The 25,707-nt window shown below is 40.0% G+C and overlaps 1 protein-coding gene and 1 pseudogene across 2 annotated transcripts in view; one reads left to right on the plus strand and one right to left on the minus strand.

Annotated features, from left to right (window-relative positions):
• The window catches only part of LOC144665203 (uncharacterized), a 277,333-nt pseudogene that overhangs the window by 146,306 nt on the left and 105,320 nt on the right, over positions 1 to 25,707 (plus strand). The gene's annotated exons all lie outside the window — the stretch shown is intronic.
• On the minus strand, positions 639 to 25,566 carry LOC144665198 (uncharacterized). Its single transcript, XM_078526386.1, has 18 exons — positions 25,471 to 25,566; positions 24,858 to 25,213; positions 18,884 to 19,048; positions 18,558 to 18,668; positions 17,900 to 18,025; positions 17,595 to 17,691; positions 17,155 to 17,373; positions 16,660 to 17,036; positions 14,392 to 14,556; positions 14,040 to 14,150; positions 13,760 to 13,876; positions 13,228 to 13,318; positions 9,741 to 10,115; positions 9,241 to 9,363; positions 8,703 to 8,825; positions 7,678 to 7,800; positions 6,826 to 6,957; positions 639 to 2,316 (listed from the first exon to the last, which is right to left on the minus strand). The coding sequence occupies exons 1-18, from the start codon at positions 25,547 to 25,549 to the stop codon at positions 1,946 to 1,948; spliced, it is 3,261 nt and encodes a 1,086-aa protein (XP_078382512.1). The 5' UTR covers positions 25,550 to 25,566; the 3' UTR covers positions 639 to 1,945.

The raw sequence follows: 25,707 nt of genomic DNA on the forward strand, positions 1-25,707 counted from the left end.
GATATAGTGACGGGGTGGGGGACTACCTGATCTGTATTTTTATTCTTCATTTGACAAGTGACGTCATTAGCGTGTGAGGTGTTGTGACTGCAATGATATGCTGACATATTTTATACACTTGTTTCTCGACATTTAGTTTGTCGCTTTATAAATAATTTTACTCAATTCATGTTGAAAGTTATGCTTTCTAACTTAAATTTTACAATTATTAATCAAACAGAATGAAAAATGAGACCAAGACTCCAGTACGATATAGTAAGCAAATACCTCTGTTTTATTTTACTGCCCATATCTTATTAATAAAACCATAAGCCTTAGGGGGACTACCTGATCTGTATTTTTATTCTTCATTTGACAAGTGACGTCATTAGCGTGTGAGGTGTTGTGACTGAAATGATATGCTGACATATTTTATACACTTGTTTCTCGACATTTAGTTTGTCGCTTTATAAATAATTTTAATCAATTCATGTTGAAAGTTATGCTTTCTAACTTAAATTTTACAATTATTAATCAAACAGAATGGAAAATGAGACCAAGACTCCAGTACGATATAGTAAGCAAATACCTCTGTTTTATTTTACTGCCCATATCTTATTAATAAAACCATAAGCCTTACAACACTCTGAGTCCCGAGATCTAACAAAATTTTATTCTATATATTTTCCTACCATAGCAAGTTAAAGGCCATAACAATAAAAGAGCAGTATCACGAGAATTCCTATACGTTTTTGTGTAAACTCTGATAGAATTATGATGCTCTCAGTGATCAACAAAATCACCTTTGAACGACAATGAAAGACAAATTCATTCTAAAAGGTGTGAATAAATGTAATCAATGGTTTATAGGTGATTTTCTCTCAAGTAACACTATTAAAGTTGAAAACGTCGGCAGACTTTTCTCAGAGTCTTAGGCCACTTCTGCCCTATTCGTCCGTAGCCAAACCACCTTTTGACAATTGTTATGACTATTAGTGGATTTCCAATTAAATCCAACACCTTCATTGCATTTTTAAGTAGCACTTAATCATGGTGACACCGTTCCTTTAACAGCTTATAAAACGACGCAAAAAAATGCTATTTTATTTTAAAACGTAATTTGTTATGGGTATAGCATACTACCTGTAAGCCTAGATATCCTCAAAATTGTCTCTAATATAGTTTGACCTTATAAACTATAAAATCTCGTTTTTTATATCTTACCCCTAGACTTAAATGGTGATCTTCGCGCGGCATAAAACATGCAAAAAGCATGAAGAAGAAACATTATGCCTCGAGTTTGAAGAAGTATCTTAAGCCTTATGCGAATTTCATTTTTAACTATCTTCTGTTTATTTCTTATTTTCTACTTAGAGACTCAAGTAACTATTCCTGAGCTGTTTATATCACCAGTCCATAATTCAAAGTCGTGTTCCTGTTGCAAAACCGTATGTATTATCAGTAAACCTCAAATGACCATTTCAAGAGTAAGCCAGGGTAAGTATTTAAAATAGTTCTTAAAGTAATAAGCATAAAGTTGTAATATGCAATTTTGTTAAAAATCATTATAGGGAAAGTGATACTATCAAGTGTCAAGTGGATAGCTTAAATGACTCCCGAGGTAGTTGGACGTTTACATGTGAAAGGTTTTAGAAAATGATTTCTTAGTCTTGGCTTTTTTTTCTTCCGTTTGTTTCTCAAGCTTTTTTGTTGATCTCCCGAGTAGACATAACAGGAATTCCGGCTAACGGTTTGACTTTGACATGTTTTGAGTCCATTTTCTTTCATCATTGGCGGTTAAATGCGAAACGAAAGTGTCCGAAGACTGGAAACAACGGCACTGGCCGTCTTGCTGTCTTATTCAAATCACAGCAACAGTAAAACCTTTTTACGAGAAGGGACACGAGAAGTAATATTTTAGGCCACATTTGTGATTTACTGTATACGTTATTACTATAGGTTTGTTTTAGTCAGTGCTGCAGTAACGGAGAGTACAACTAGGTGTACCACTGAGGTAGTAAACATAGAAAGAGCCGCAGTTTCTCACTTGAATGTATTTAGACCACCCGCTGCTGGAATCGTAACAACAGTCTGAACTCCAGTGAAAGCAGACCTGCCTGGTGACTATGCCGTCAGCAACTGTAGGATGTCCACCATTTAACCAGCCGGGTGCGTGAGTGTTACACCTGTGTGTGGGTGGACATGAAGTAGGCATTCTTGTGCCCGCGGGACCTTGAAAACGATACCAAGCAGTAGCAAGTCCACTGTCACAGATGTATTGATTGCCATAGGTAACCTTTCTGTCGGCATTGCTGAGGGTTTGGTAGTTTTGGCATTCTGAGGAACGATGAGTTAAAGTAAGTTAATGGAGTGCAGAAAAACAAGCGAGTAAGAAAAAATAAAAAAAAATAACAATGGGAGGAGGAAAGGAGGTCTGGGATCTAATAACTATGCCCGCATAACTTGCACAGCAATGAACTCACATCTTAGTCAGCGATTTTTCGACGGTGCGGTAGCAGGCTACCTTATCCTGCGAAATTTGATAGCGAGCCGATGTCGAGGACAGCGTCGATTAAAAAGAAAGTGTATTATTATTATTATTATGATTATTATTATTATTATTTTTTGTTTTGTTTTTGTTTTTGATTTTTTTTTTTGAAAATACTAAAGGCTAGATGCGTTTTTTCTAAAGAGGTCACATCTATCTATCTATTCGTCCGTCAGTCCATCTGACCCTCCCTCCCTCCGTCTGTCTGTCTGTCTATCTAAACGCATGGTTCAATTTCGAAAAATTCGCTGTCGAAGTCCACGTTTTCTGCAAAGAAAAGGAGAATTTGGTGATTTCGCGTTACTTTTTAGCACTTTTAGGTTCCTTGATTTCGCAACAACCGCCGCGCGTTGGCAACAAGAATCTGCTAAACTGCAGCCGGAATACCAGGCCACTTTTTTATGTCATTAAGGGCCCATTACAGTATCTCGTTGCCAAGTTACCTGGTTGCCACGCAAGTGCAATTTTATTTCCGGTTTTCTCGCATTCGTGATTTAACTTAGCGGCTAAATTTTACGTAAGTTTAGTTCATTTTAGGTTAGAATCATTTTTCAATCACGGAAATTTGTTCTGCAGTAAAAGCGAACTGGGTAAATGTGAATAAAAAAAACGTTTGCCATCCTAAATGACTGCAAAACATCTACGAAGCCCGAAGCAAGTATCCGAAACTGCCGAAATATTGGCGATGCGTTAATAGAAAACATGCGAATGTGCGGCGCTACCGTGTTTTTCATCGGTTTCCCCTTCAGCCCACTGAAGAAATCTGTGAAAGCCACGAGCAAAACATTAAAGCATTGTCACTAGAACTAAACCAAGCTCATAGAAAAAAGGCGATTCATTTCGTCCGCAATACGAAGGTAAGATAATTTTTACGCAGTTACCGAATAAATGTTGCAATGAACTCAATTTATCTGCGTAAATTTACAGTAAAAATTTACAGTAAATCTATGGGAAAAATCGGGAGTTTGACGCTCGGTAATTCGAGGACCGTTGACATTCTGCAATTTCTATGAATTACAAACTTAAAATACTAGCTGAAAGAGTTAACCGATCAAATTTGAGAATTTTACTCTCACTAAGAAAGCCGCAAATTAAGATTTTCCTTTTCATATATTTGTTTGTAAAATGGAACCGCCGTTCGCGGGATAATTTAGAAGCATTTGTATGAAAAACTTAAAGTACGATTTCTCGCTTCTAAGTAAACCGACCCCCTTCAAATTTAATTGGTTAACTCTTTTAGCTAGTATCTTTAGTTTGCAATTCACAAAAGTTTCAGAATGTCAAGGGTCCTCGAATTATCGAGCGTCAAACTCCCGATTTTCCCCATACATTTACTGTAAATTTTGCCGTGTTTGCCCCCCAAACGAGATGGCGTCAAAAACCTTGGATGGGTCTATTTGCAAATTACAAGCCGAAAATGAAAAAACTCACACTAATCTGTTTTTAATACTTACAACCTACTCTGTTTTCATTTGTCATAGCCTGTAGATGTTAGTTGCGCGACAGTAAACGTTGTTAAAGCCGTCCGAATACAAGCAAGAAGTAAAGTTTGCTGTATCGAAAAATTATAGTTTGTGAAGCGTATGTGTGCGGGGAGGAAAGCCAACTTACTGCGGCGATGTCAATTACGATGATTTCAACCAATCAGTCACCGTAAAATTTTACTTCCGGTACGGACGAAAATGCGTACTTTTTTCGGAACGAAAAAAGCGTACCTTTGCAGTAAATCGAAAGAAAATACATTTTTCTTGAAATGTAAGCATGCGCTTTCGGAAAATCATAACAACATTAAAGTTGTGTTCAGAAACGTGGTCAACAGAACACATTTTCTGTCCTTATTTTTCACGTTTTTGTGCTAACGGAAAACGCATGCTTACATTTTTTTAAGATCAAAGTACGGATTGACATAATACTACAAACTATGTATAAGACCGTAAGTTTCTTGCGTAAAACTCAGTTTTTTGTTCTGGGTCACGTGACATTAGACGTGCCCCGATGACGTCATCAACTGGCTTGCACGTGCACTTAAAAACCACTGTCTAAATTTGGTCAAATAAAAGCAAAGATATATCAAGCACAGCCAATTGAATTTTTCCTGGCAACGGCTCCAAAAGATAATGTAATGGGCCCTTAACCCTATCCAGACCGGGGGGGGGGGGCGGAATTAGTGCCCGCGCTGACTTTGAACGCTAATAACTTTTTCAATATTCAACCAAACGCTGCCAAACTTTGTGACTTTATCTAAAATTTATCTGAAATAACTTGGTAGGATAGGTTGCTGTGTCAGGAACTTGACGTCACCATGGCAACGGCATTTTGACAGGCATGTTTTCCCAAATTTGTAATTTTCGTGTTTCTAGTCAAGAAAAATCACTTTAATGCAATTATTTTCACCTTTTACGGATTTTAAGCACAGTTTTATTGACATTGAGTACTTTGCATTAATTTTGGTCGGTTTTCTGAACTTTTGGAAAAATTTCGAAATCCAAAATGGTGGATCCAAGATGGCGGCTGTTTTGACATTTTGATGTAATTGTCACGTGATGTGACGTCATCATCTCACGTGACGTATATGAAAAATTAGATTTTTGGACATACTATATATCCTGTAAATTTCATTGTGATTACTTAAATATTCTGGAAGTTACGGAGGGTGGGGGGCGGAATCCGCCCCCTCCCCCGTTCTGAATAGGGTTAAATAAAATATCACCTATTGTGAAATTCCCCGTTTACAAAGCGTTCGGACACATATAAATGAGGTGGAGAAAAGTGGCTCTGTATTCTGCAGTTGCTTCCAAGAACATTTCCGAAGGCTTTTTTTCCCGCTTTAAAAAAACTGAGAGAAATTTACGCAACTGATCGGTACAACATCGAATAGTATTCAACAATTATCCTGGAAAATCGTGCGAAATATAATCTGCACATTATGACCAACAAAATCTACAATTTGCCGATCAGTTCGCCGTTAACTCAATGACATCAAATGTTAGCTTGTGGATCACATGTACAGTTGAATATGCAGATCATATACAACTATGAAATGTAGCTAAAGAGAGAAATTTAGTGAATGGTATGAGTTAAATTTGCTGTTTTTGTTTCCTTTTCCATTACTGTAATTTTTCTTTCTATTTTTCTCTTTCTGATTACTTGCGGGGTTTTTTTTTCTAATTGGAATATCTTTTGAGTTAACTTTTCTGCTTCTTCCTCTCATTTGATCAAAAACAACAAGAAGACCTGCGGAAGATAACGGTGCAATTTTTTTTCAAAGTTTTTTTTAACCTACAAGACGTTACTTTTAATGATAATGCGGTAGAGTGGCCAAAAGTGTTTGTTGAACAAAGGGACCGTCCTCCGAAAATAAAACTTTGTTCTTCACCATAACAAACGCTGACACGTGGTATTTTAAATACAACTCCAGTAACAGGCGTATCGCTTGAGCGGAAAACCTTGGTTATTTTTCCCGTTAATCAAGAAGCACTTGTAAATGAAGACTGCTATACGCAGCCAAAAGTATGTTTGCACCAGCTAAGAAGAAGCGAAAAACATTACCTCATCGTTGCTGCGTCCTGAAGTAATTTATTAATAGTGTCCGTAACATAATAATAATAATAATAATAATTTGCTAATTTATATAGCGCATATTTTCATGTTCTGATCAACAGTCAGAACATGACTGTCAGAACATGACATTAACAGTCCATTTTACGGTTGCATATGTGCTTAGTGGTCGGGTCTCTTGGTATAAGCGAGACAACAGTAGAGCTGACTTTGTATGATACAGACCTCCCTACTTTTCTCACGTAAATTATTGTTTAAGCACTTCCGGCGACTTTGATGTTAAACTGAAATCCTCCTTTCTCTCAATATTATTTAAAATAATCAAACTTTTTCTTAGTCCAGTCCCTGAACTCTCTCTTCCACGCGCCCTTTATAGGGGTTGAACCCAGAGAAAACTTGCGCATGCGCATGCAAGTTATCCTGGACTCTTTCTTCGCGCGCGTGGGTTCAGCCCCTATAAAAGGCGCGCGGAAAAGAGAAATTTCAGGGACTGGACTAATTATTTCTGAGTTCAGTACCGTCGAGATTCCACAATTATTTGTTTTATTAATTATCAATGAATCTGTTTGTTTCCTGTTCACTATTCAGATCAAAGAATATCTGCTCACTGACCATATGATGATGCCCCTATGTAATTTCGAAAATGTTACTAGTACTGCTGACTTCAGTATCTCGCCATGTTGTCGCTTACAGAACCACTTAGATTAAAGAAACACTAGACTACCACTAATATTACGCACCTGCTGCAAGACTACAAGATTTTCCATCTCCTGTGTAAGGCTGGTTACACGAACATCTGTAGGACCCTACAGTATTTGTACACGAAGCTGAACTGTGACAGTTGTGAACACCGCTGGCACACTCATTGATATCTGTGAAGAAGCAAGCTATACGCGTCAGCTGCGTTCCTTAGTAAAAGGAGACAGGGGCGACAGCCCTAAAGAATAGGGGAGAGAGGAGTATGGGTGGCGGGAGAAGATAGGGCGAGAAGCGGGATTCCCAAGGTGGCGCGAACCGGGAGAAATTGAGATAGGTTTCGCAACACTCGTAATGTTTTGCGATAGAAATGGCACAAGGAGCCGGAAACCACTAAGAATGGGGTGGGAAACTTGAGTAAAAGGTAGTGGAATCGCGAAGTTCAAATGTTGTCGATCGATTTCCTGTTTGACTGAACTTAATTTTAAAAAAGTACTGTTTTTGCCTCGTTATGATTGGTTTCAGCCGATCAAAAGTAAATTTGGTTGCAGTATGAATAAATTTCTTTCTTAAACAGTTTCGGATCTCTAATGACAGCACTGAGGAGACAATGCCCGATTCCCTCTATGGCACATGCCTGCAGGGAATCATGATATGATAGTTGTATTCATCGTTGCTAAGCCTCGCGCACAGTTTGATGAATACAGCTACTAGGATTCCCTGCAGGCGCGCGCCATAGAAGGAATCGGGCATTTAAACCTAACTTGGCAGGTAGGGGAAAATGTGTTTGCTTCAGTTAATGTTTAACAGGAGAAACAGACTATAGGTTTTTGCGAATATTTTCGCGAGAAATTTCCTCGCGCGGTTTTATTGCAGATTCTGTTAAACGAACTCACCAGTGCAACTTTTGCCATTGCCTGCATATCCGGCTTTACATGTGCAAGTGTAAGATCCATTGTTATTGCTACAGACAGCATTGACGTCACAGCTATGAGAGTTGGAGGAGCACTCGTCTGTATCTAAAACAAAGTTGAAAAGAGCGAATATCGATCAATTCTCCAAAAGGTATGCGTGCCTTTAGAATATTTACCGTAGGCGAACATACACATTGATTTTACTCAGCTTCATGCATCTTCAAAATTGCTAAAAAGAAAACTATCAAAGCGCTGATCATTTTTCTAGCCATTCACGCTGCAGGAACTATCGACCATCTTCCTGTAGATAAATCTAATATGCGTTTTTTGTTTTATCATTTTCAAAAGAAAAACGATTATTTTATAGTTGAACGAACATTAAAGTACAGTCGAAGTTCTCTTAACGGACACTCTCATAAGCGGACAGTTCTACTTACGACCGCCTTGTTTAAAACCCCGTTTTTACTCCCATACAAACTCTGTATTTTTACATTCTCGTAAGCGGACATTCCTGTAAGCGGCCGCGGACACTTTCAGAGATTACGACTTAGACTTTTTCTTCGTTTTTAAGCTCTCGTAAGCGGACACCCCAACGAAAATTCAATAAGCAACCTCTGTATCTTGTTTATTATCAATTAACTTCACATCGCCGTTCGTCACAACGGTTTTATAGTAATTACAGTACCATTTTTCAGTGTTTGTTTTGTTGTCATCCACGTCCGGTTACATTTTAAAACACCACTTACATGCATTTAGCATTATGTTAGCTGGGAAAGCTCCCGTAAGCTGCCATCTATCCCCTACATCTCTAGAGCCCGCTTACGAGAAACCATTCTCGTAAGCGGCCAGCTCCACTTGCGGACACTTTTTTCGCTTCCCGAGGGTGTCCGCTTACGAGAGCTTCGACTGTATTAGTTTTCCGCGCAAATTACATAATTTGCGATAAACTCTATTGTGTTGTTTATTTCCGTTACATTGAGCTAGGCAAGAATTGGACAAAAACTTACCATTGCAACTTTTGCCATCCCCTAAAAATCCAACTTTACATGCACAAGTGTACGATCCATGTGTATTGCTACAAACAGCATTGACGTCACAGCTATGAGAGTTGGAGGAGCACTCGTCTATATCTGAAACAAGGTTATAAAGGAAAAATGCTTTTTGTTAGTTCAACAAAATCTCCAATAGTCTATAACCCGATAACTGTAGAAGATCATTCAGTAAATATATACTAAAATATATTTATTAATCATTTTATTGAAAAGGCACATTTTTCTTGTAAGTAGCGTAATTCAATACGCCAATGATAAGAAACTCTCCGCAAATAGGCGCAGCGAAAAGAAAAAAAAAGTTTAAGAAGAGAGTATGATCTTTACATATTTTTACCCTCTAGCCTAGTATTAACATCACAACTATTGTCTGTCTGTCTGTCTGTTTGATGTTTGTCGTTTGTTTGTTTTTTGTTTGGGTTTGTTTCATCCATCCACTTTTTGTCTTTAATTCATATTCTGTTTTTTTTTTTTTCCTTAATCTTCTCTTTCCTACCTCTGCAATTTTCTCCATCTCCTGAGTACCCAGCGCGACATGTACAGGTGTATGAGCCCACGGTATTCAGACAATCTGCATTGACGTCACAGTTATCGCTGAGAGTTTTACATTCATCCAAGTCTGTAACAGTCAAATGCAACAATGAGTGATTCAATTGATATGAAGATGAAAAATTAAATAATAAGAATAATAATAATTATAATAATATGTACCAACTTTGTCGAAAATATCAATAGAAACCTCAATCAATCGGTCAATCAATCAATAATTATTAATCAATCTCTAAGTAAATCAATCATTCAATTAACCACATTCGATAAGTCACACATTCAATTATTCTTCTGATCCATGAATCAATCACTCAGTCAATCAATCAATGAATCAATCAATCAATTAAAACTCAACTCTTTTCGAGTTTTATTTGTATTTTACGTAGTCAACGTTTAATCTGTCCCTTAATGAATTAATGAACAATCAATAAACAAGAAGTTTATCACCTGTAAAACAAGTAAAGTTAAGGCAGGTTCTACAAGGAACGTCGTTCCATGTGTATCCATGGCTGGCCCCGAGAGTGTGCACACAGTCTTCATTGTTCCAGTCATTTGGCTGCTTTTGCGCCCAGAACCTGAATCTGCTAATTTCCTTGTTAGTCCACACAAACGAGCCCTCCACACTACGATCGTTCAGCCCAATCCATGTTCTATCCCCATTGTGCTGATGCTGTATGTACACATTTTCTTGCTGGTTATGTACAGTCACCAGATCGGAGTTCATTGCAGAGCAGTTTGATTCAGCGGTTAGCCATGAGGCGCATGCGGGGCTTTTGAAATAGCAATAACCGCCAAAGAAGTTCCAACCAGGTCGGCATATATCTGTAGGTGTAAAGGAATCGAGACAAGTAAAGGAACATCACTTATTATACTTTCAGAGGGCATCCTTTTTTTGTATTCCAGTTGAGCCTCTTTCATTATTTTGTCCCCATGTCTTAGCAAGTTGGTTCCGTGTTTCATTAAATGAAATGTAAACAACCAACGTTGAGAAATGGGTTCTAAAATCTTATTTGTAATAGTTTAGACTTTGAAATCGTCTGAGTTGAAAAACTTTAGTTTGGAAATTTTTATACGTTTAAATCGCTGAAGTTAAAGTTTTTTTTTTTGTTTTTTTTTTTATTATTATTATTATTGCAACACACACACACCAAAAAAAATACATCACAAAAAAGTAAACAATACAGCTACTTACAGACCAATTGCATACAAAACTTAAGATAAATAACTTATACTTATTTTACACTTGTCATGTAATATATACAAAGTAATACAAAGACAAATAAAGAGAAATATACGCAGGAAATACAGTAATATGAGGGCTATGCATTAGATTAATATTTGAACATATTACAACTTTGTTATTATTCTTAATTTTTTTTTTTTTTTGTGCGAGCAAAGTTATCTATTTTTTATTAATTGTGCAATAAGATACCCGGAGAAAGTTATTCAGTCATTGTTTGAAAATGAGAGCAGTTTTCTAATTTCCTAATTTTCCTAGTTTTCTAATTTCCATTGAACAGTGACTTTGCTCACGAATTCATTGACAGAGAGTTTTTTCTCAAGTCATTTAGAAGCATAGATATATTGTTTGGCCAAGATGATGAGGAAGTCTAATCTGCGCTTTATGGGACTGGAAAGCCCTTCAGACAGATGCGATATGTTATGAAGAGCAATTTGTTTATTGGATAAAATGATCGCGGTATCTTGACAATGATTAAATCAAGATAAAATTTGTGAATAAAAGATTGCAGAATCATTACAGTCAATAAAGGTATGTTCAATTGAGTCCGAGCTAGAACAAAAAAGACATTTGTCATCGTTGGCTAGATGGTAACGTTTGAGTTCTTTCTTCGTAACAGTTATTCTATGCAAGAAACGAAAACCGAATTGACGCAGTTTGTTATCTTTAGTTGATCGGTATATTGCTTGAAACTTTTCACTCCAGTTAGTAAAATTTTCAGGAAATCTTTCCTGCCACTTTTGTACACCACTTGGAATAATAAAACTGTGATTGGTTACTAGTTGGTAATAATTTTTGCAGCGTGCTACAGCTAGGTTAATCGAGGTTTCAGTTGAGGAGATGAAAGCGGAGTTTGATGAGAGATCGCGTGAAGGTATTAATGTTTGTGCAGCTTTCCTTTTAAGATGAGATGAGATGGCTGCAATAAGCTGGAAATAATACATGTAATTTGTTGTAATGTTGAATTTATTACTAAACTCTTCGTAAGATAAGAAATTGCCATTAGGATTTAACACATCCTGCACAAAAACAACTCCACGTTCAAGCCATGATTTCCAAAATAAAGTAGCATTTTCTATAGTTATCGACTTGTTGTTCCAGATAATAAATTCACCATTTGGGAAAATGTTGGTTATGTTCTTGAGTTCTTGAAAGTATTGAAGAAGTTCTCGATAGAAGAGGGGCAGACCCTTATCTAACAGTGCCACATTATAATTGCATTTGAGGAGAAGCGGAAGGCCACCATAATTTTGGAAGTAGTAGTTCGGTATTGCCTTCCATTTATCACAAGAATTTCCTAGGAGCCTACCAATCCAGGCCAGGCGCAAAGATTTAGCTAACATATTGAAGTTGACGAAGTTAATTCCCCCTTCTACAACTGGTTGGTACATTACAAGTCTTTTTATTTTATCCTTCCTATTTTTCCACAGAAAAGCGAAAAGATTCTCCTGAACAGTTTTAATGACCGCTTCTGGAACAGTCAGCATAAATGCTGCATACACCAACTGTGACACACCTAAAGCTTTCGCCAGCAAAGCTTTGCCATAAATTGTGAGATCTCTTGAGAGCCATAAATTTAATTTCATTTTCATTTTATTCACCTTTGAATAAAAGTTTTCTTCGATACATTTGTTTGTGTTATAGGATAAGTGGACTCCAAGAATTTTAATAGGTTCTTTTGTGGCTTTAAAATCAAGTATCTTCTGGTTGCTGTCTTTCATAGAGCCTATCCACATTGCTTTTGTTTTTTTCTTGTTTAATTTCAGTTCCAAAACAATCCAAAATATTTAAGTATGGTTTAAGAGATGTAGCATTTTTTGTTATTAAAGTAGTATCGTCGGCAAACTGTGAAATCTTAACCTCCTGTTCGTCTGGAAGAGAGATACCTTTGCAGTTTGAGTCTTGGCGTATTTTTAAAGCTAGCAGTTCAACAGCAAGGATAAAGAGAAACGGACTCAAAGGGCAGCCTTGGCGGACCCCTCTTGATATATTGAAATAATTCGTTAAAAAAGCCTCCGTTTATGATTGCACTTTGTACACCATTGTAAAGGATTGAAATCCATCTGATAACATTTGGGCCAAAATTAAACACTTTCAAAGTTTTAGCAACAAAATCCCATTCAAGGCTATCAAAAGCTTTTTCAAAGTCTATAAAGAGGAGCAGACCAGCAGTCTTTTTCGCATCTAAATGCTCCATTAAATCGCTTAAAAGTCTTATGTTTTGACCTATATACCTTCCCTTGACAAAACCGGTTTGATCGGAGTTAATTAGTTTTGGTAAACACTTCTCTATTCTCTTTGCGAGAGCTTTTGCCAGAATTTTATAATCTAGATTGAGAAGAGATATGGGACGCCAGTTAGAAAGTTCAGAAAGGGCTTCGTCAGTTTTGGGTATTAAGGTTATTATTCCCCTCCTTTGGGAAATGGAAAGGGACCCACTTTCAAAAGCTGCATTGAAAGAGTTCAGCAGATCTCTCCAGAAAAGGCCATATAAAATTCTTTAGTAAACCCATCTTCACCTGGTGTTTTATTGTCCGAGAAAGAAATTACAACCTCTTTTAACTCCTCCTAGGTAAAATCGTGCTCTAGCGAATCTTGTTCCTCGGCGTTAAGTTGTGGAATTTCAATATCTGCTGAAGTTAAAGTTGAAAAACTTGATATTGGTAATACTAAACATGAAAGTATTTTTTGTACCTGATAAGACAGTGTATGATATAGACAGAGGATCATATTTGGTCTCGTACAATTCCTTCAAACAAACTCGAGCACCGGTCTTGTTGATGTACTACAAAACAAAACCCAATACAGCACAATCAGTGGTATGCTAAAATGAAGTTAATAAACAGTCAAGCTTTACGATGCTAATCCTGATTTTCTAATTAAAATTTAATGTACTATGGGAAAAATCCAATTCTCATGATATGCTTCTGAGTGCTGAAAAGTGCTGAAAAAAAGAGGGGAAAAGTGAAAATTGTCCAAATATATTGAGTAAATAAGGATTTCCGGAGTTTCAAGGTATGCCAGAGTGTGTCGATGATCATCATTCGAAGGGTAAGATGAACCGAACATTACAAAATATTTAAGAAGAATATATAAAATAATAGTAATGAATAATAGAAATGATCTTGTTTTCGGTATTAACAATATTTGGTCGCAAGACAGATCAAAATGCCCAAATAAGGGCTTAAATATTACATAATGCCCGTTTCTTTTTCATACTGCTTACCTCCACCCAAGCAGTTATTCCATTGTGTTCTGGTTGTTGATTTCCACCGCTTGATGAATGGTTCGCCGAAACAAACACGTTCGGAGTGCTGTTGTAAGTCTTGGCAAAGCGGACATCCTAAAATGAAAGACTCTCATTGAGGTTGCTATATGCCTTTGACTTTACTAGCATCCAGTAACATTCATGTAGTGTAAATTGCTTGTCAGTGTAATGTTATTCTTAGATTTGTTGACAAAACAATATTATGAAAGCTCTGCATTGAGAAGATAGCGATACTAACCTTACAGTAGGCATTGTTGTGATCTGCAGGAGGATGCTGGGAGTTAGCAAAATAGACTGAGCTATATTCTGAGAAGAGGGGCTTGTGGAGAGAGGAAAACGCCAACCATTTCTAGAAAAGGGAAAAATTATGGTAAAAAACGGAATTTCGATAAATAGTATCCATTTTAAAAGGTAAAGTAATCAATAACAAAATAATCAACCCTTTTTAATTATAAACATTAAATACTTTAGATTCCCACTAGACCAACGTTTTGAAACTTTATCGATTGTGTTATGCTTTGACAAATAGTAAACTATAAAAATCGTTCAATTCTATTTGAGACTCGAGAAGGGGAATCTGTAACACTCACAACATGAACATCTTCGTGGGATCCTGCGTAGTTCTGCAACTCCCTCAAACAAACTTTAAAGGAAGATTGCGTGACATCTTCAATCCACACACTGGCAGCGTCACGCTTTAGTCCGGCATGATGATCTGCAGTTACAAATACTGAAGGTATCACTGAAAACTTTCCCTGCGTGAAAAAAAAAACCCCAAACATTTTACACTAAACTGGACAATACAAAGGAGGTAGGCATGCATTTGAAACTATCCGAAGTCGGTAACAAATGCTTGCTTCGATTTTTACTCTGATTGTTGTTATTCCTGTTATTGTCGTCATGGTTGGTGTGTTCGCTGTAGTTGCTATTGTTGTTGTCGTCGCCGTTGCTGTGTTTTTGTCTGTTTTTGTTGTTGCTGTTGTTTCTCTTGTTATTGGTTTTATTGTTGATGTCGGTGTTGCTGCTGTTATTGTATTGCCTTTGTTTTTGTTGTTGTTGTTGTGGTCATCGTCGTCGTTGATGTTGCTGTAGTAATTTTTCTTTTGTTATCGTTTTTGAGTCTAATGCTTGCGTGCGCTTTGCGCATGCGCATTAGACTCTTTGTTATATGAAAAAAGCTGTTAGCAATCCCAAGGGAATGGTTCGGGATCGATAATCGTTCGCTGTAATGTAGAAAACAATGATCAGCTGCAAGAACGGACTCCGTACGGACACGCACGATTAGTTTCAATTAAAAACAGCCAATCAGCGACACGTGTTCCCACGCATAATTAAAAGTTCTTTCTCAAGTCACGATTATTCAACACTTGAACAGGACGAAATAATTTTCCAGTTAAGACATTTGTAAGCTTTTTGTGAAAATAAATCTTCGTTTTCAGTTCAGTTAAGCACTTGTGTTTTCGTCTTGCTTAAAAAGCAAGACGTCTTTGAGAAAAAATATTTCGACGGCGACTCGCGTTTATTTACACAATGCGACCAAATATTTATTTTGTTTTAAAAAATAGAAAACTTTACCTCGGTTTTTGTATTTAAGTCATTCGAATTTTGACCAATTTTTTCTTTACAGTGCAAACAAAAACCTTCAAAAATAAAAGATGTACATGGATAAATGTAAATCAAGTTACGCGACTAAATCAAAATGCGTTTGTTTGGCCGCTTTGCAGTATTACACTGTCCCGGCCTTTGCCATACACTGAAATCGAATTTCATGCTTTTACGACTCTTCTTGCAGCTAGAAAAATCATAAAATGGTTACATTGATATGGAAGTGATGATTCGCGAAATTTGTACATCATGATAAACAGTCTTCGCTCCTGTGTATGGTAGCTCGATAATAATTGCCTAGTTTCCAGCGTTCAAAATATCATCATTATATTGACGTGAGCATTTACACCCGTTTTTAGGAAAATCTGTCACTAAGTGCTTACAGTACAATGGAGTAACAGTCACTATTTCAAGTGCTTTTATTGCAAAATCTGTTTCAAGAGTCATCATCAAAATGGTGAAAAATCTGAAAGAAAACGATGTGAAGTTCTTCAACCCTTGTTGTAATGAACATGCTTTTTGTAAATCGTCACGCAATCTTGTCCAAATGTTTAATCGTTTCTGCTTTTACGGACAATACGGAAGAAGGAACATCAACTCCTGTTCATACTTTAAATTTTGTGAAGCATATAACATTAATGACTGTTTCGTTTTCATCCATAATCATCCACGATGCCCCTAGCTTGCTATAAGCATTTTAAATTAAACTCCCGAACACAAACCTCTAACCAATTTCAACCGGCTTACGAAAACCGCGCAATCTGTATCACTATGCCATACGGCATTAGACTCATGTCACCCTTGGTGACCTATTTTTTTCTATAGTAGTTGTAATTCTTGCTGCTGTATCTGTCGTTGCTAACTTGTTACTGTTGTTGCTGTCGCTGTTTCTGTTACTACGACTTTTACTCTCATTGTTCCTGAAATGTTGGTGGTGGCGCTGCGTCGTGTTGTTGTTGTTGTTGTCGTTGCTGTCGTTCTGTTAATGTCGCAATTGCTGCACTCGTTGTTTTCGTCGTTCTTACCGTTTATTTTACCGTTGCTTGACGTTGTCGTTATAATTGTTACTATTGTCGCTGTTACAACAGTCAAGGAAGGTGCGAACATTATGAGCAAGTTGACAATGTTGAATGCAGGAAAAAAAGTGAATAACAAGCGACATTTTGAGATTTTTGTACAAGGCAAGATACATTTTGAGGTTTTAGTACAAGTTAAGTTATATGAAGTTCCAATATATAAACAACTTTACTAACCGATGGAAAATTGACAGCTTTACAAGTCGTTCCAGTCCACCATTGTGATATTCGTACTTCTCCGGCAACACCACCTTCTGGCGCCCCTTGGTATGTAATCCAATCTACTGTCACATTCGCGTTTGACTTTCGTTCATTATAGCCTGCCGCCATGACACATGCAGTAAATTGATTATAAGCGACATTCTCGACCCACGATACAGCTGCATCGTGTACATAGGACGTGTCACTGGTGTCAATATGATTGACAGTGATCTGAACTTCAAGTGGCTTGTCAGGATAGAACACAAAAGGTTTTAGGTGAATTACTTCACAATGAGAATATCCCAGTGAAGGAATATGTGGCATGTGACGTCGCCCTCTCTGGAATGGAAATCCTGAAAAATATCAAGACAACTCATTTTGGTTCATTTGATGGCATCATCAACATCATGGTCATCATTATAATCATCATCGTCCGAAATACAGTGCAAAGCAATTTGAAGTGTTTCTAACCTTCACAGCTACCAGGGTGTTGTACGGAGTAGTTGAGCTGCAGCTGACACATTTCCTGTTGAAACAGACACTCGTTATCGTAAGTTGTGCCGTTTGAAGAACACACCGGTTCTTGATAGGATGGACAACTCTCTACAGAAACGCAGCGACCATCACGAGGTCCAAACGCTTTACACAGACAGTGGTAATGACATGTCACATCGATGCAGGGATCCAAGTCTGGCAAGAAACAAATGATTAATTTTAAAATTTACCCTCAATAACTGGAACCGCTTTCCATTATTTAAACAACAGTCTGGAATATGTTAACATAATTCAATCCTCCATCATATCGTAATTTTTTTGCCCCCTTAAACGGTATAATGCAATGCTTGGGATTTCAAGGACAATTTTTACAACACCATTAGAAGTTTTGTTTGTGCAAGAACCTCTTTACTCACCTCCAGTGATCATGTAGTCAATTGTGATGATATCTTTATTGTTGGCGTCACTGTTGTAATTTTTCACACACACCCGTGCATCTGTTGTTGATGTATGCTGAATAAAACAAAAATAGTAGAAACATTCCTTTGAAGTGATAATTTTTCAACCACAATTTTGACTTAACCCTCGCACATATAATGAGGCTTTTGTAGTATACGCAATCTGAACCCTTTGCTAGACATCAACTGCTTGGCGGTCGTGAATTCCTGCCTCGACCCCTGGATGTGTACCAAATATTTATTCTACCCAAAGTATTCCTTACCTCAACCCAAGCAGTAACAGCTTTGCAACTTGACCCAGACAGATGAGAATTATTATTGTTATCACTGTGCTTTGGTGTCACTATCACGACAGGAGGAGCATAAAATGGCTCTGTGAAGTTTATTGTCTGCAATGTAAGGGGAAATAAATTAATATAGGCTTTTGCTATTCGACAAGCTGAGTCTCTTGCAAAAGCAAAGTTGATAATTAAGATGACCAAACATTGTTGAGTTTTATGCCACCACATATAGCTAAGTTCAATTGTGTGAGACACCACAATAATTTCAAACAAACCCTGCTAAGAGCTACTTGAGAGACAGCACGGAGAAGTTTGAAAGCTATTTTCCTACCATTTCTTAACAAGATATTATATGAAAAATAATATTCATTATAAATTGCTCTTTTTTAATGAAGGTATTTAAAAATCAGCAGTGGTTTTCTTTAAGAAATGAAAAAGTAGATTGACTGTAAAACATAACATTTGGTCAGTGTAGCAGATGCAAGTTTTCACTATGCGCCCACCACTGGGTTACTTGGCTGTCAATTTCAACATTTTCTTTCTTAAATTAAACAAGCAAGAAATCTGTTCTTTTTTTCGTGTCATGCCATAATAACATAATAGACAAGATAAATGTACGTGTTATTTAGTCAATTCTTACTTGACAGAAAGCGTAGTTATCTTGATAAGATGGCGACTTTGTATTGGAAAACACGAGACTGTCAGTCAAGGTGAAATTGTTTACCCTCAGATTTGTAAACGCCATCCAATTCTTCAAGATAAAAGAATAAAATAGAAACGATTACTCATTAAATAAACACACCCCATGTTATTTAAACCGATTAGGTTTATAAGGTTTGTGGTGGCTTGTCGTCAGTTCGCTACCACCTGGCCTCGTAGGTACAAACGTTAATATTACAATGGGCAGAAACATTACTGTATGTAAGTTTTTTTAAAGCAGCAATTAGTAAAATGAAATTCTCTTACTATCTTTATGTTCTGATGAGGCCCATCAAACATCTTGGCTTCTCGAAGGCAAACTTTGAAATTGTCCACGCGCAAGTCCTCGACCCACACGGCCATGGCGTCCTGAGGTCTCTTGGGAAATTGATGAGAAGCTGTCACAAATATCTTTGGTAAAGTCGAGAAACGCTGAAATAATAGTATAAAAAAAAGTTGTATAATCATAAGGGAGTAAAAAAATCTGTGAATGAGCGACAGAACGTAATAGGGACAAGAACCAGAAAATCAGCCAATTGGATTTCGGGGAATCGTAGGTACGTGTTGGGATCATGGATCGGGGAAGAGAAGACTTGCCTAAAAGTCAAGCTAACAGAACGCTAAGCGCGAGAAACGAGCGCGATGCTCTTTAGTTTAGGGGAAGAGGGAAAACGGTTGAATAAGGTAACTGGGAAGGGGTAAGAGAGAAAGTATGGGGGAAAAGAGAATAGGAAAGAGGAGATGACGAAAGAGGAATAAGTAAAAGAGAGAATGGCCGAAGGGGAAATGGGAAAACAAAGAATAATCTCAAAAGATGGAATGGAATAAAGAGAAGTGATGTCAGAAAATGAGGTAGGGGGATGGGGAATGGGTTAATTGGTCTGCGGCTGCAAAGGGGGGCTTGCAGAGTGGGAAACAGAATAACGAGGTAAGGGAACACCAAAGTGGCAGGGGGCGTTGGGGGCAAGTGGTGTAAGATTACGGGTTGAGCGTAAAAAGGATGTGAAAACGGGAGCAAGGGGAGTACGTGGAGTGGTGCAAAGGAGCAATGAAAAGAGCTGGAGAAAAAGTTAAAAGGAGGAACCAGGAAAGAGGAAAGGGGATGGGAAGGTGTAATTGGCAGAGAAAACGAAGACGATGAGGAATATAAGGAAGGGGCAGGGACAAGTTTCAGGGAGAGGGGCAGGGGGAGGGATTGATGTTTGGATGTAGGGAGCAGGGTAGTAGATAAAGGGAGTAAAAGTAAGGGAGAATGGGCAAGAAGAGAAGGGAAAGATAAAAGAAAAGAAAGAAGAGGAAAAAGTGAGAAGGGAGAGTGGAGGGGAAAGGGAAAGGGGAAAACGGGAAGAAAAAGGGAAGGGAGAAGAGGAAAGCGGTAAGGGGGAAAGGAAAGAGGGAAGGAGAAGGAGGAAGGAGGGGTGGGAGTTGGAAAGACAAAGGGTAGTTAAAGAAGGGAGGGGAACAGGTAGAATTAGGGACTAAAAGCAATGGAGAAAGGGGAGGGAAAGGGAGAAGGAGAAACGGTTGAAGGGGAAGAGGTATGAGGAATAAGGAAAGTGGAAGAGAGAAGGGAAACAGGAAAAGAGGAAGTGGGAAGGTGCAAGTGGCAAGGCGGGGGGATAAGTAGGAAGAAGAAGGAGAAGGGAAGGGAAAAAGGAAAAGTAGAGAATTGGGAGAATGACGAATAGTAAAGGGGAAGAGAGAAGGGAAAGTGTAAAGGGGAAGTTGAAAGGGAGAGAAGAAAGCGGCATGGGGGAGGAGAATGGAAAGGGAGAAGGGTGAAGGGGGAGGGGGAGGTGGAAGTGGAATAGAGACAGGCGAAGAGGAAAGGGAAACAGAAATAAGGGAATTGTGAAGGGGTAAGACGGAGGGGTAAGTAGGAAGGGAAAGGAGAAGGGGGAGGGGGAAAGGGAAAAGGAAAGTTGGGAATTGGGGGAACAGGAAGGGGGAAGGGGGAAGGGGACATGAGGGATAGGAAAGGGGAAGACAGAAGGGGAAGTGTAAAACAACAGAAAAAAGGAAGGGCAAGGGTGAGGGGGAATAGGAAAGTAGGGGATTGGGAAACGGGGGAGTGAGGATGATGGAGTGAAAGGGAAAATAAAAAAATGTAATAACCGGGGAAATGAAGGGAATATTATTATGGTGGAAGAGAGCAATGACAACAACGGGATATCATCAGGGAATGAGTAAGTAAAGAGACAAAAAGGGCAGGGGACAAACTGGAAAGGGAAAGGCGAAGGAGGAACGGTTGAAACGGGAAAGGTATATAAGGAATAGGGAAAGATGAAAAGGGAAGGAAAAGAGTAAAGGGGGCAGTTGCAAAGGGCAAGGGGCAAAGGTGAAGGGGGAAGGGAGAAGGGGAAAGGGACAAGGGGAAAGGAGGAAGGAGATGTGAGGAATAGGGAAAGAGGAAAGGGGAAGAAAGAAGGAAAGGGGAAGGGGAAAGAGGAAGGGGGGGTGGAAGGGGGACGGGTTAGGGAGGTGGAGGAGGAGGGAGAAGGTGGAGGGGAAAGGGGAAGGAAGAGGTGGAAGGGGAATCGGTTGGGGGATATGAAAAATAGGGAAAGGGAAAGTGTAAAGGGGAAGTTGGAAGGGGTAAGGGGCAAAGGGGAAGAGAAAGAGCGAAATGGGAAGGGGAAAGGGGAAGGGGAGGGGACAAGAGGAATAGAGACAGGAGAAGAGGAAAGGGAAACAGAAATAGGGGAAGTGGTAAGGAGCAAGGCGGAGGGGTAAGAAGGAAGGGGGAAGAAGAAGGGGAGGGGGGAGGGGAAATGGAAAGTAGGGATTTTGGGGAAGAGAAAGAAGTTGGAAGGGTGAAGCGGGAAGGGGACATGAGAAATAGGAAAGGGGAAGAGAGAAGGGGAAGTGTAAAAGGGAAGGTGAACGGGGGAAGGGGCAAAGGGGAAGGGGAAGACGAAAGGGAAACAGAAACAGGGGGAGTGTGAAGGAGCAAGGCGGAGGGATAAGTTGGAAGGGAAGGAGAAGGGGAGGGGAAATGGAAAAGAACTGTGAAAGTAGGGAATTGGAGGAAGAGGAAGGTTGAAGTGTGAAGCGGAATGGGACATAAGAATGGGAAAGGGGAAGCAAAGGTCAAGTGTAAAGGGGAATGGGGAGGGGAGAATAAAGCGGCTTGAGGGAAGGAGAATGGTAAGGGGGAATGGTTAAAGGGGGAGGGGGAAGGGGATATGAGAAATAAGGAAAGGGAAGGAGGGAAGGGAAAGTGTAATGGGGAAGTGGGAATTGGCAAGGGGCAAAGGAAAAGAGGGAAGGTAGGAGGGGAAAGAAGGAAGAGGATGTGAGATAGAGGTGAAAGGGGACAAAGGGGAAGGGGGAAGAAAGCAGGGGGAAGCGGGAAGGGGGAAAGTGGAAGGGGGAGGGAGAGGGGTTAGGGAGGGGGAGGAGGAGGGAGAAGGTTGAGGTGAAAAGAGGAAGGAAGAAGGAGAAGGGAAACGGGGTAAGGGGAAATGGAAGGGGAAGGGGGAAGCGGGTGGGGGGTATGAGAAATAGGGAAAGGGAAAGAGGGAAGGGAAAGTGTAATGGGGAAGTGGGAATGGGCAAGGGGCAAAGGTAAAGGGGAAAGGGAGGAGAGGAAAGAAGTAAGAGGATGTGAGATAGAGGTGAAAGGGGAAAAGGGGAATGGGGAAGAAACAAGGGGGAAAGAGGAAGGGGGAGGGGGAAGGGTTAGGGAGGGGGAGGGAGAAGGTGGAGGTGGAAAGAGGAAGGAAGAAGGGGGAGGGAATGGGGTACGGGGAGATGGAAGGGGAAGTGGGAAGGGGGAAGCGGTTGGGGGATATGAGAAATGGGGAAAGGGAAAGAGGGAAGAGAAAGTGTAATGGGGAAAATGAAATGGGCAAGGGGCAAAGGTAAAGGGGGAAGGGAGGAGGGGTAAGGAAGAAGGGGATGTGAGATAGAGGGGAAAGGGGAAAAAAGGAATAGGGAAGAAAGAAGGGGAAGCGGGAAGGGAGAAAGAGGAAGGAGGAGGGGGAGGGGTTTTGGAGGGGGAGGAGGAGTGAAAAGATGGAGGTGAAAAGGGGAAGGAAGAAGGGGAAAGGAAACGGGGTACGGGGAAAAGGAAGGGGAAGGGGGAAGCGGGTGGGGGCATGAGAAATAGGGAAAGGGAACGAGGGTAGGGAAAGTGTAATGGGGGTAGTGGGAAGGGTAGGGGCAAAGGGGAAGAGGAAGAAAGAAATGGCAAGTGGAATGGGGAAGGAGGAATGGGGAAGGGAAACGGGGGAGGGGGAAGGGGAAGGGAAAGAGGGATGGGACATAAGAATAGGAAAGGGGAACTGTAAAGGGGAAGGGGGAGGGGGAGAAGAAAGCGGCTTGAGGGAAAGAGAATGGTAAGGGGGAATGGTAAAGAGGGAAGGGGGAAGAGAACATGAGAAAAAGAGACAGGGGAAGAGGAAAGGGGAAAAGAAAAAGGGAAAGTGGGAAGGGGCAAGGGTGAGGGGGAATAGAAAAGTAGGGGATTGGGAAAGGGGGGAGTGAGGTTGATGAGGTGAAACAGGAAAAAAAGAAAGAGGTAAACGGGGCAATTGAGGGGATATCATTATGGTGGAACAGAGCAGTGACAATAACGGGATATCGGCGAATGAGTTGGTAACGAGACAAAAGGGCAGGGGAGAAAGGAGAAGGGGAATGGGGAAAAAGGAACGATTGAAGGGGAAGGGGATATGAGAAATAGGGGAAGAGGAAAAGAGGAGGGAAAGAGTAAAGGGGGCAGTGGGAAGGGGCAAGGGGCAAGGGGAAAGGGGATGTGAGGAATAGGGATAGGGGATTTGGGAAGGAGAAGGGCGAAGGAAGAAGGGGGAAGGGGGAAGGGGAAAAGAGGTAGGGAAGGGGGAAGGGGGAAGGTGGAAGGTGAAATGGAGAAGGTGTTAGGGAGGGGGAGGAGGAGAAAGAAGGTAGAGGGGGAAAGGGAAAGAAAAAGGGCATGGGAAACGAGGTACAGGCAAGAGGATGGGGAAGGGGGGAGGGAAAAGCGGGTGGGGATACGAGAAATAGGTAAAGGGAAAGAGGGAAGGGAAATGTAATGGGGGAAGTAGGAAGGGTTAAGGGGCAAGGGGAATTGGAAGGGGATGGGGAACGGGGAACGGGGAAGGTGGAGGTGGGAAGGGTTAAGGGGCAAGGGGAATTGGAAGGGGATGGGGAACGGGGAACGGGGAAGGTGGAGGTGGGAAGGGGAGGGGGAAGGGGCGGGGGAAAGGGGAAGGAGAAAGGGGGGAGGGTGAGTGGGTTAGGGGAGGGGAACAGGTAATAAAGAGGTAACCGTGGTAACCGGGGGCAATGGAGGGGATATTATTACTGGAGGAACAAAGAAATGACAACGACGGGAAATGGCGGAATGGGGAGGTAAAGGGAACATAAGGATTTTAGAAATCCATTGGTTTTCAGGAACAAGGGAATATGTTCATGTATTTTCAGGGAGGAAAGGGCATAATTCAATTAATTCTAGGGGACAAGGGATTTCTCTACTATTAACGGACACTAGATTTAATTCAGAAAACTGCATTAGACTCGAGTCGGAGACGAGGGCCATGCAAGAGAGCGAGTAAGACAATGGAAAAACCAGGAACCAGGGAATTTGGACCAGCTTAATACTGAAAATGAAAACTTCACGACAAACCCATATCATGAAACATGGAACACATGGCAAGGAAAGTTCTTACATAGTAAATCATCCTTATACATGCGATCTCCGTACTCTCCGTGACAGCCCGGTAAGGACAACAAAGTTCAATTTAATAAACCGCACTCTGATCTAAAAACCGCTAATGAGCTTTTCTTTTACATAAGAGAAATTCGTGTTTGATAAAACAACAATCAAAAGTGCTCTTCCGAAAGGTGGAAAGGGTTCAATTTGTCGATTGTACAACATTATCATGGTGTGTTGACATCAATTTGTTTGGAAACGACTTAACATTTTAAATTTGTCTTATCTGATAGACGTTTCAACATCAAGATTGTAACATGACTTAAAATGATACTCATGTTGTTTTTAGGTACCGCTAACACAATATTCTGTCAACTTTGACCAGAAGACTCGATTACTCTATATCTTTGTTACGCAAGTATTTCTCGGGTAAACAAACCATACTTTTCTGGTGTGTTTTGCACGAATGCAACTAAAATTATTGATCCATTGCTATGTTAGATATCTGGTATCAGGGTTCGCAAGCTGGCAATTTCTTTACATGAGCTCATGTCACTTTAGCAGTACCGTCACGAAAAAAATTCTAACCTGCTGAAAATCGATCCTCTTGCATTCCGTTCCAGTTGTCCAAGCGTTCAAGGAGGTTGTACCTATCTGGGAATCAGGAAGAGCGGTCTCAAAAGCAAGCCAATCAGCCTGGACAGAGTTGTTAGATCCATCCCCAAACTCAAGAACGCAAACTGTGAATTCGCTGGCTTTAACATCTTCAACCCAGACTGCAGCACCATTCCGGGGCGTTTGACTCTTCACGGTATGGCCAACTGAGGCGAGAACCTTAACTTGTTGTCCGCCGTAGAAAGGAAGTGGAAAGAAGATTTTCTTGCAAGCAAACAACCCTGGTGCGACGGTAGTGATGTTGTCTTTACCGGCTTTGAAACTGAGAGCTGTGGAGGAAAAAATAAAACTTTCTTTGTCAAAATGTTCCCTTCTATGATGTTTCGACTCGATGTACAGTCGATAGTCAAGAACTTAGCCTATTAGATAAAAGAGAAAAGAATTCGAAACGCAATTTCCTGGGACTGTGCGCCCCTCCCCCAATTTCACAATCCCCTTCTTTTCTCATGAAAACGGCATTAAAAACTTTAATTGACGATAAAAAATATGTTATTCAAGGATAAAACGGAGGAAGCAAATGACATACCTTCAACAACTGGCACAACAACGGAAACAACCAAGAAAACAAGAACGAACTGCATCGCGTAATGGTGCAAGTACGACATCTTACTTAGACTGAAAGGTTAAACTTTACCCAGATGCATATTATATATAATGATGAGTAGGGCCATACGTGACTGTTATCAACCTGTTTGAACATGTTGAATTATGTGATGTAAACAAATGGTTAACAGCACGTACAACGAAAATGAGTTATCCTGGG

This window comes from Oculina patagonica, chromosome 9, assembly GCF_052425735.1.
Source record: "Oculina patagonica isolate OP01 chromosome 9, crgOcupat, whole genome shotgun sequence".
NCBI classification, from domain to species: Eukaryota; Metazoa; Cnidaria; class Anthozoa; order Scleractinia; family Oculinidae; genus Oculina; species Oculina patagonica.